This window comes from Camellia sinensis, chromosome 12, assembly GCF_055761805.1.
Source record: "Camellia sinensis isolate YWXY chromosome 12, ASM5576180v1, whole genome shotgun sequence".
Classification (NCBI taxonomy): domain Eukaryota; kingdom Viridiplantae; phylum Streptophyta; class Magnoliopsida; order Ericales; family Theaceae; genus Camellia; species Camellia sinensis.
Window position 1 is genome coordinate 111,219,814 of NC_138972.1, and position 11,322 is coordinate 111,231,135.

General features: G+C 39.1%; 2 protein-coding genes across 2 annotated transcripts; both read left to right on the forward strand.

Moving 5' to 3' along the window:
- The first annotated feature begins 830 nt into the window (after window positions 1–830).
- On the forward strand, window positions 831–5,927 carry LOC114306595 (aluminum-activated malate transporter 2). The gene is made up of 6 exons (XM_028251866.2): window positions 831–1,649; window positions 1,746–1,886; window positions 2,629–2,901; window positions 3,103–3,212; window positions 3,391–3,534; window positions 3,956–5,927. Exons 1-6 carry the CDS (start codon window positions 1,193–1,195, stop codon window positions 4,277–4,279), a joined length of 1,449 nt encoding a protein of 482 aa, XP_028107667.2. The 5' UTR covers window positions 831–1,192; the 3' UTR covers window positions 4,280–5,927.
- Window positions 5,367–5,780, forward strand: LOC114306574 (antifungal protein ginkbilobin-like protein). The gene has a single exon (XM_028251846.2). It carries the CDS (start codon window positions 5,367–5,369, stop codon window positions 5,778–5,780), a length of 414 nt encoding a protein of 137 aa, XP_028107647.2.
- Window positions 5,928–11,322: the final 5,395 nt, after the last annotated feature.

Sequence of the window (11,322 nt, forward strand, 5' to 3'; positions counted from 1 at the left end):
AAACCCTAGTTACCAAAAACAATGCACTCTCATGATAAGTCAACCCATATGCAAAGGTGAGATAGAACGCATTGTACTATTTATCTACCTCAAACCCACAAACAGATGTTGAGATATTGATTCAATTTCAATACAAGCATTTTGTGCTTTGGTTGAGGTGGTGTTGGGATAAGACCATTCCACGTTATTATTATTATTACATCAAATTGATGCACTTGTCACTTGTGTGCCTATCAAGTGCGCTCCACTAGCCTAGGGTTACCTAAGCTCACAGAATTGTAATGGAATTCATCCATGTTGTGGTTGCGATTTAAATTTAATTTAGATTATGTTTAGTACTTACTGGAGATTTGTATGACCTAATTAATGGGCATATATTACAACATATAAGAATTTTTGAGAATAATTTTTTCAATCTTTAAAAATGAAAATTTTGTTGTAAAAAACATTTAGGGACTAATTTTTATCGTCGTGAAGATAGTCACTAAAATGTCGTCCCAAAAAGTCAAAAATAAGACTTTTAACGACAAATTTTTGAAAATATCACTAATAAATACACAAAATAATTGGTCACAAAAAAAGTTTATTTTTTGAGACAAAATTTGGTCCCAAAAATATAATAATTCATAACTAATTTTCAATTTTTGTTGCTAAAAATATGATGACACTTTTCACAACAAAAATATTTAGTCTCTAAAAAATAATTTTATCCCTAAATTTTAGTCTTTAAAACCGTAATTTTTATTGTAGTGATACATGTGTTACATGTAAAGTTAATATACATTTATTTGAAACTTATATTTATGTAGAAGTTTAAATCCATAAATGAAGAGTCTATTCAATATATATAAAAATCCATTTTATTTACTATTTATCTATGAGACTCCCTACCTTCACATGTACTCTAACAATTTTGACTCAATTTGCTACATTTTAAATTCTTGTATGACTGAGTTATTTTGAGATTATAATATTTTATGGTATTGAGAACTTTTATGATAAAAAGTTAAGTTACAAGAACTAGCTCATTATATTATTTATATTCAGAGTAAAACTTCTTTGCCATTCATGATCATAGACTATAGCCTAATCACGTATATCTTTTATACTTGTGTTCTTGGCTTGTTCTATATTTTCTCAATTTCTATTTTTCCCTTAGCAAATCATGTTGAGATAAAAACACATACAAAACATGGTATTTTATATTATCTTTTTGGGATGTCCGTACCCACTTCCTTATATCTCATGGGATAGTTGTGTATATATATATAATTGGTTCCTCTCCAAATCCCCAAATCAACTTCCTTTCACGAAGGTGATACTCAGTCCAAGCAAAGAAAAGAAAAAGAGTAGAAAGAAACGTCAAACCATGGGTTCAACTGTGATAACTATTCCAAATGAAGATGATCAGATCAGTCTTGGCCAAAAGAAGAAACCTCAGTTTGCTTTTGTTTCTTTTGTTTCTTCTCTTATAGCAAAGCAAAGCAAGCATGACATGAGAAGAGTCATTCACAGTATCAAAGTTGGAATTGCCTTAGTCGTGGTTTCTCTTCTCTATCTCCTTGATCCACTCTACAAACAATTTGGGGATGACATGAATGCCATGTGGGCTATCATGACTGTTGTGGTTATCTTTGAGTTCTCTGCAGGTTTGTTGCTTTCTACATTTTAAGCAGTTATACATGTGTGTGTATTTTGAAAACATTTTTTTATGTGTTTTGATGATAATATATGTGTGTATTCAGGTGCTACACTTGGCAAGGGTTTGAATCGAGGGATTGGAACAGTATTAGGCGGCGGTCTGGGATGTTTGACAGCAATTTTGGGTGATGTAGTTGGTGGGACTGGCAATGCCACTGTTGTGGGCATTTCTGTTTTTGTTTTTGGTAAGGATAAGCACATGTCAATAACATGGTCATTTTCTCCTAAGGCGGCAAACGAATCAAGTTGAGTCAAGTTTTGAAATGTTTGAGCACGGTTCACTGAAAATTAGTGGAGCCAAGCTCAAGTTGAGCTTAAAATCTCAAGATCAAGTTTAGCTCGTCAAGTATTTGAGAAAAAAGCTCAAGTCAATTGAATTATATAGATGAGCTTATCTTGAACTCGATTACTAAACGAGTTTAAAAATAAATTAAGAAAAATACGTAAATTTACACAAACAAATACCAAACATAAACAAAGACATATAATCAATTAATAAAATACATTATTAAAAATAAATATTAATTTATATATTCTTGTGTGTCTGTTTCAACCAAACTTGGTCTATTCGAGCCCAACTCGATTTAAATAAGTTTAAAATTTTAACTTAAGTTCTTTCATTTAGCAAACGAACCAAAATCAAACTATTTGAGCTCGAATATTTATGAACAAATCGGTTCGTTACTTCCCTAGCTATTAATAAACTTTATACAAAATAGACTTTTCCTAGCATGTTTTGCATAACGCCTATATTTTGCGTCACTAAAATCCATCTCAAGGCTCTCTTTTTTGTCTTTTTTCTTTTTTCCTTTTTTTGAATTTAAAGGTCCTAACAGGTTGTGCAAGCAAAGCATTATCATCTATGTCATGGATCATTACTATTGAGATCAATATGTCCAAATAACACAATTTTTTTATCATGAGTAGGTGCGGCTGCAACGTACACTCGAATGGTTCCAAGCATCAAGAGGAGATATGACTATGGAGCTATGATTTTCATCCTTACCTTCAATCTGGTAGCGGTGTCTGGTTTGCGCGCGGACAAGGTCATTGAACTGGCCCAGCAACGTCTCTCAACCATTGGCATGGGCTTCACTGTCTGCATCTTCACAAGCTTACTTATTTGTCCCATGTGGGCTAGTGATGAACTTCATAACTCTACAGCCTCCAAGTTCCAAAAGCTTGCTTCGTGTATTCAAGGTATAACAATTGAACAAAACAACAATAATGCGCATAACAACCATCTCAATTTTTCATGCTTTATGATAGAATTCTTCCGCAAAATCAAACATCAAAAAATATTTGAATTTATTTTTTAGCTTATCTATAAGCTTTTGTTTTTTTATTCTTTTTTGGTGAACTAATCAAAAAGATTGAAATGCTTTTGTGTGATCAATGTAGGAAGCTTGGAGGAGTACTTCGGAGTAGTCAATGAGAAGGAAAAACAGCCCGGTGCCAATTTTGCCGATTGCAAATCAGTGATACACTCCAAGTCGAGCGATGAGTCTCTGGTATATTTCTGTCAACTTACTAATAGAAAATATTTTGTAAAAGGAAATTAACTACTTTTCCATTCAATTGGAGAAAATTCCAATGACATTAACCTTTTTTTGATCTACTTTCCTTCTCATTTTCTCGGGAAAATTCAGTAGCTTACATGCATGGATCAAAATCTCTGTACTATTTCAGGCAAATTTTGCAAGATGGGAACCATGGCATGGAAAATTTGGGTTCTCATATCCCTGGGATAAATACCTACAAATCGGAGATGTTCTTCGAGACCTTGCTGCTACCATTATTTCACTTAAAGGGTGTCTTCAATCTCCTAGACAGGTCCGGAATTCATACTCTTTCTCTTGGTTTTATTTACTTTTTAGACCCGCCTCGAATAGATAATCTTAAAAATTTGAAAAGAGAAAAAAAATTATTAGACAAAAATAAGCCAGTTTTTGGAAGTGTTTTTTTAATTAGATATATATATATATATATATAAATATATATAATTTAGCCTATTTTCATTTTTAATTCTAAAAATTAAAAAGAATTCACTCAAACTTTAGAGAATCCTATGTATGATTCCCATTCCGAATGGTACCAATATTGTTAGCTGTAGCTAGGCCCACACAGCTTTAAAATGCATTATCACTAGAAAGGGATGTAGTAGATATGTAGCCCATAAACTTTTTCTACCTAAACGACGTGAGACAGGATGTTACAATTTTTACTGACATTTGCTCCAATCGTGTGTGATCAGCCTTCATCAAATCCGCGACAGTCGATCAAGGAACCGTGTGAAGCAGTTGGCTCGTTGCTCTCGTGGATTCTTGGAGAGCTCGGAGAGAGCATTATAAAAATGGAAAAATGCCGGCCTAAATCCTTAATGGCGTCAAAATTGCAGTCGATGAGAGCAGAGCTTAGCCTACTCGCTTCTCCTTCCAAGCTAGGAGCACCGGAGAACGGTGAAGGACTTGCTATGGCTAGTTTTGTGTTCTTGTTGATGGAGATAGTAGAAAAAATGGAAGTATTGGCAAAAGAGGTCGAAGAACTCGGTGAACTTGCTGATTTTCAAACTAGATAGATGGCAGTTTTGATTGAGATGTGAGCATTTGATGCCGTATACATCCATCAGAGCCAATTTTTTGGCCCTTCTAAAAAAGATTTAAAAAATTTATTATTGAGGGGGAGGAGATCATATGGCCCCAAAGCGGGGGTGGTTACTATGCTACTGTATGATGATAACAAAATATGGGATTATATGTATGTTTACTGATTTATATAAATTAAACTGAGGGATGCTAGTTTTCATTTCAAGGCTGTGGGCTGTTCTAATTTCATTTTTGGACCCCCCCTAAAAAAGTGATTTAAAAATTTAAAAAACAATTAAAAAGTGTTAAGCATTTGCAATGTGTCTGCCATGAATTCTCTCAATTAGACACTTGCTAAAATTCATTAATGTCATCAAATAATTTCAAGTTTATAATAATAAGAAATCCATTAAGAATATGATAATCCCCAACTCTAACAGTTTCTTTCTTTACAACCAGACTATACCCTGTCCCATCATATTTCAAACCAAAGAAAGGAAATCTTCTTAAACTCGAATTGCATAGTGAGTCTTCTTTCTACTCAATTTATTCCAATAACCCAAAAGGAAAGACCGAGAAAGATTGTAGTTGAACATTGTTTCTCTTGTGATTTGTAACTTGGTTATTTCAAAACCAGGGACAGTAATCTGCTATAATATTTGAAAAATCTAGATTAGTGTTGGAAGAAGAATTCAAACTCTACTACCTAAATGTAGAAGAGTTGCGAAGTTACCAATATACCCATGAATATCAGCTTGGATACTAAGAACAACATTTGAAAGAAGGGTGTTTGTGGAAGAAAATTTTGAGCTGGTTTAACTCCTCCCTTTGGACCCTTTCTCATTAAAATAGAGACAACAATAATTATCATGATTTAAAATTTGGCCCACATAGACCAAGAAGACACAAAACAATAAAATATAAAATGGAACATTTCAAACTTCAAAAGATAACAAATCAAAAGGACAAAACAATTCATAGTGGCAATGTCAAAAGCCACGGTAAACCAATAGGACCTTCCTAAAAGTTCATAAATCAAAAAGAGATAGGAGACGAGGAAAGGAAGAGAAACAGAGAGATATGGCTTTCCATCCGAAGATCAAAGTGTTCATAACTATATTGTTGATTGGATTGTTTGAGCTACCTATCGTTGTGAGAAGCGTTCCAAACACAAACGTGTCATCGGTTTTGTGCAATTCCGGGGTCTACTCACAAGGCGATCCTTTCACTATCAGTCTAGCCTATGTTCTATCAGAATTAGAGGCAGTTACGCCATCTCGCCAAGGTTATGATTTTCACAACATTTCTCCATATCCGAATGCTTTTGCATATGGTCATGCTGCTTGTAACATGAACCTTACAAGTCCAGACTGTGGCACGTGTCTTGGGGCTGCTAAGAAGACCATGTTTGGGACTTGTGATAGTCGGATCGGGGCTCGGTCCGTGCTCATTGATTGTACAATTAGGTATGAGCAGTACCCATTTGATGACTAAATTGTTAGCACACACTGAGAAGCAGTTGAAATATTTTTGTTTCTGATAAGTGTGTAATCTACCACAAAAGTACTGATAAGCAACCTTATCCACTCTGATATTTTCATTCCTATTTTTAATGATAGGGTTTTCACCTTTCACTTTTAATTCCTATTTTTAATAATAGGGTTTTCATTCCCCTACTGTTCTATGCATTTCGAATAGCAAATTGTTTTTTTTTCTAAAATAGTGAATCATGAATCATACTGAATCATGAATAATGAATCTACTTTATTTAGCATAATATATAAATTTATATATATATATACATATAAAAAAAACACACTGTTTTTAAATGAAATCAACATCAATTTACTAAGTCGTATATATGTATATATAATTAATTGATCTTTTTCTTTTCTTTTCTTTCTTTTTTTTTTTTTTTTTTTGGTGTGTGTGTGTGAAAGCAAAGATGTTTCATATATTATGCAAACATACTGAATCGCAGTGAATTATGGCGAATCGTAGTGAATCGCAAATCAAATCATTTTGCTTGTAATTCATATTCAATCATATGAATCGAATTATGAATTGCAAAATTCTAAGAACTTGTATGCTTGATGGTGATTTTGTATGATGGTGCACAGTTTATTGTACTGAAATCAGAACATTGACCAGGTCAAGGGAATTAGGGTTTGCTAAATATGTCCAAACAAATGAATCAAAATGAAAAAATGTTGCATAAAGAAAGAAATTAGATGTTTCAAACCAACCATTGATGCTGAGATGAAAATGGTTTCATGACATACCTTTGCTATTATTTATCAGTAATTTTTCAATGGATCCAAATTTCCATTTCAGCTACTGAACATGAATCCGCAGCGATAAATCTGCAAGATTAAAGCAAATCAAATCAATAATGAAGACAGTCAAACTTGGAGTAAGCAAAATATTAATGAATCAATGCTTATGTGCCAAGTACAAAACCTAGTAACTGTTAGGATCAAACACACCTAGAAAAATATCTCACACACACAGAGAACACAATATTTACGTGGTTCGGCCCAATGCCTACATCCACGGACAGAAAAGAGAATTTTCACTAAAATGGAGCAAAAATACAATTACAGAGGAGGAGATGAAACTCACTCAACTCACAGCTCTCCCTCTCAATTTCTGATGATTCAAACCTCTCCTCACTCATCTCAATTTATAACCAAGAGAGGAGGAGTAAGTGAAGTGCTAGCCATAATTGGCCAAGGTGGTGCTACCCTCACTATCTTCCATAGTGGGTTGGTGTAGCCCTCCACCATCTTCTTTTACAACATGGTGCTACCCACACTATGTGAATGGTGGTTCCATTACCATGTGGGTAGTGGATGGAGCCAACAATTCTCCCCCTCCACGCCCACATGGACAACTGACTTCTCAGCTTGGACTGCCAAGACACAGCTCCCCCTGATTGGATGCCCTGTACCTCCTGCTCGGGATACCCTTGCATTACCGTGCAACTCCTTGCATGATGAACACGGGAGCAACTAGAAAACTTCAGAGTGTGACACATCAACATCCTCAATTTTCCTTGCTCGGAGCTTATTTCTGAACAACCAGCCTTTGCTTTCTGCACTTTAGAACAACTTCCCAACGATCTCATACGCCCGTTGTCTGTGCTGCAATCCCTGATGTTCGGTTCAGTCTCACTTGTACGTCCGTACTGATGTTTGACAGTTAGCCCTTCTGCCAAGACAACTTCCATCGGTCTATACAAGTTATCACTATGCAACTCCGTGCATAGTGCTCGCACCCCCTTATTGGAGTGCATTGCAACGCTCACTTTGCGACTCGAGATTGCATCCCTCCTTTCCATGCATCTTTTGAGAGGTTGCAAAATGTCTCTAACACGGAAGCAAAAGAAACTCTCTTTTTCACTGGCATAGTCTCTACAGACTTGGTTTCTTTGCTCTGAACTTTCTTCAAGATTGGCTTCACTGGCACAGCTCTGTGCACCTTTGAACTGCCTCCTTGCGTTCCCGTGTACCGTTTTCGCCATTCCTGATGAAAGCCTTGCTCAATCATACGCTTTGGTTGCGTATGTTCTCTCTTTGTACCCTTCGACTGGAATTTGACAACACTCATCTTTGTCAAAACTTCTCCTTCCAGTCTGTACAATTTGTTGCACAATTTGCCTTGCAACAATTCTTTATCACCTCTGTGTACATGAAGAACCCCGCCACTAGATGAGAAACAATTTCCTTTTAGATCTAGCATACTCAGGGAGATTAGATTCCTCCGTACTCCTGGCACATGTCGGACCTCAGATAAAATTACTTTTCTTCCATCCTTAGTAAGGAATCGCACTGTCCCTATGCCGACAACTCTGTTCACTGTGTTGTTGGCCATCCGGATAATGCTACCGCTAACTCTTCGGTAAGTGGAGAAAAGCTTCCTATCCACACATATGTGGAACGTACACCCTGAATCCAAAATCCAGCCGGGTGTTTCCAACTCTGACGAGATTGTAAGCATCACCTCTTCATCGTCAGAGGAATGCACTGCAACTGCTGTAGTTGAGGGACCTCCGTGTCCCTTAGCCTTCTCTTTGGCTTGTCTGTCCGCCTTCTTCTCTGGGCAATCTCTTATTACGTGATCCTCTTGATCACAGTAAAAACACCTCCTCGTGTTGTCCTGTCTGGACTGTGAACGCCCTCTGCTTTTACTTCTTCCTCTACCTCTGCCCCTTTCTCTATCTCTGCCTCTACTTTCTGTGACAAGGGCATGGGACTGCTGTCCTTCCATCTCTTTCTTCCTTGCCTCCTCGTTGAATAAGGCGTCTGTGACCATCCCCATGGTCAGCTTCCCTTCGGGTGCAGAATTACTGAGAGAAACCACCAACGTCTCCCAGTTGTCTGGTAAGGAACTGAGTAATAATAATGCTTGCATCTCATCCTCCAACTCCATTTTGATTGATGCAAGCTGGTTCACAAGGCTGTGGAATTCACTGGTGTGTTCAGCAACAGACACATCATTCTTCAGCTTCAGGTTTATAAGCCTTCTCATTATCAAGGCTTTGTTCCGTGCGGTCTTGGACTGGTACATGCCCTCCAATTTCATCCATAGGGCATAGGCGTCTGTCTCTTGGACAACATGGTGGAACACACTGTGGTCAATCCACTGTCTGATTTGACCGACAGTCTTCCGGTTAGTTTTTATCCAGTCCCCATCCTTGTCTCCATCTGGTTTGACCCCCTTTAGCGCTATAGGGTCAAACAAATCTCTACAATACAGGACGTCCTCCATCCGCGGCTTCCATATCGCATAATTAGAAGCGTTCAACCGAATCATCGGCCTTGAAGTTGATGTGGATTCCTCCATCATCCAGAAAGTAATCTCTGTTTGAAAAACAGGCTTTGCTGTGAAGTCCGGACTGCTCAAATTAGCCGGAAAAGCACTTCGGATTGCCAAAATAAAAACTGTAAATTTTTGAAAGCTTATTTGCAAAATCTGACCGTACGGATGTGTCCGAAATATTCCAAATAGTTTGAAAACACTATTGGCTCACCCAAATCGGACCTCAAATGGCTTAGATCAAGCCAAAACAATTTTAACAGTTCAGATCGGCAGAATCTGGTGCGCCTGAGAAGCACCAGATTATTTCTCCGGATCGGCTGGCGTCGGGCTGACGTCAGCGGCTCAGTCAGCGGCTCGGTCAGCGGCTGAAGACTCGGCTCGGCTGAAGACTCGGCTGGCGCGCGTGTTGATGGCGCGTGTAAGGCACGCGCTGTTCCCTCAGTCGTCTTCCTCCTTGAACCGCGCGTGGAGCGCGTGTCTGCGAGTGGGATCACGCGCCGGGTGCCTGAACGGCGCGTGTGGGCGCGTGATGAAAGTGGGATTCACGCGCCAACTTCCAGGGGCGCGTGGGAGCGCGTGTGGCCTCCGTTTGGTGTCTGTTTTATATTTCTGGACTCCTCTCGTCGAGTCCTTGCTCCTGGTATGCTCAAAATCGGATTTCGAGCAATACGATTTCTGGGCAGTTTCGAAACAATACTCTGTTTTTCCGAAAAACGTACAACTTGGCTCTGATACCACTTTGTTAGGATCAAACACACCTAGAAAAATATCTCACACACACAGAGAACACAATATTTACGTGGTTCGGCCCAATGCCTACATCCATGGACAGAAAAGAGAATTTTCACTAAAATGGAGCAAAAATACAATTACAGAGGAGGAGATGAAACTCATTCAACTCACAGCTCTCCCTCTCAATTTCTGATGATTCAAACCTCTCCTCACTCATCTCAATTTATAACCAAGAGAGGAGGAGTAGGTGAAGTGCTAGCCATAATTGGCCAAGGTGGTGCTACCCTCACTATCTTCCATAGTGGGTTGGTGTAGCCCTCCACCATCTTCTTTTACAACATGGTGCTACCCACACTATGTGAATGGTGGTTCCATTACCATGTGGGTAGTGGATGGAGCCAACAGTAACATTGCCCAAAGAACATGGCATATATTTCTACTGCAATCCCTCATTGCAGTAGTCAGATCCAGGGGCAAAGAGATTTGATTAGTTGAGTTTTTACCACCATTTGCAACGTAAGTCTATGTTATATGGATTTGAAGGCAGGGTCTTTTTTGGACCCACCCCTGCAAAGTAAAACTCAAAAGATACGCGAGCACCCACACAGGCATATATCAGGCAAAGTTGAGGAGGCTCAAACTTGGTGCTTGCTGCTTCATTGGCAGAAGTTATTGGCTCCATCCACTACCCACATGGTAATGAGCCCACCATTCATAGTGTAGGTAGCACCATGTTGTAAAAGAAGGTGGTGGAGGGCTACACCAACTCACTAAAGGAAGATAGTGAGGGTGGCACTACCTTGGCCAATTATGGCTAGCACTTCACCTACTCCTCCTCTCTTGGTTATAAATTGAGATAAGTGAGGAGAGGTTTGAATCATCAGAAATTGAGAGTGAGAGCTGTGAGTTGAGTGAGTTTCATCTCCTCCTCTGTAATTGTATTTTTGCTCCATTTTAGTGAAAATTCTCTTTTCTGTCCGTGGATGTAGGCATTGGGCCGAACCACGTAAATATTGTGTTCTCTGTGTGTGTGAGATATTTTTCTAAGTGTGTTTGATCCTAACAAAGTGGTATCAGAGCTAAGTTGTACGTTTTTCGGAAAAACAGAGTGTTGTTTCGAAACTGCCCAGAAATCGTATTGCTCGAAATCAGATTTTGAGCATACCAGGAGCAAGGGCTCGACGAGAGGAGTCCAGAAATATAAAGAAGACACCCAACGGAGGCCGGACGCTCCCTCACGCGCCCCTGGAAGTTGGCGCGTGAGTCCCAGTCTCGACACGCGCCCACACGCGCCGTTCAGGCCACCGGCGCGTGGTCCCAATCTCACCCACGCGCCCCACGCGCGGCGAAAGGAGGACGACGACTGAGGAAGCAGCGCGTGCCATACACGCGCCATCAACACGCGCGCGCCAGCCGAGTCTTCAGCCGAGCCGAGTCTTCAGCCGCTGACCGAGCCGCTGACTGAGCCGCTGACGTCAGCCCG

Excerpts from the sequence above, each read along its gene's own strand:
- LOC114306595 (XM_028251866.2), top strand. The coding sequence starts at position 1,193 with ATGGTATTTTATATTATCTTTTTGGGATGTCCGTACCCACTTCCTTAT. Across the intron at positions 1,650-1,745 it reads TATCTTTGAGTTCTCTGCAG|GTGCTACACTTGGCAAGGGT; the intron begins GTTTGTTGCTTT and ends GTGTGTATTCAG. Across the intron at positions 2,902-3,102 it reads GCTTGCTTCGTGTATTCAAG|GAAGCTTGGAGGAGTACTTC; the intron begins GTATAACAATTG and ends TGATCAATGTAG.
- LOC114306574 (XM_028251846.2), top strand. The coding sequence starts at position 5,367 with ATGGCTTTCCATCCGAAGATCAAAGTGTTCATAACTATATTGTTGATT.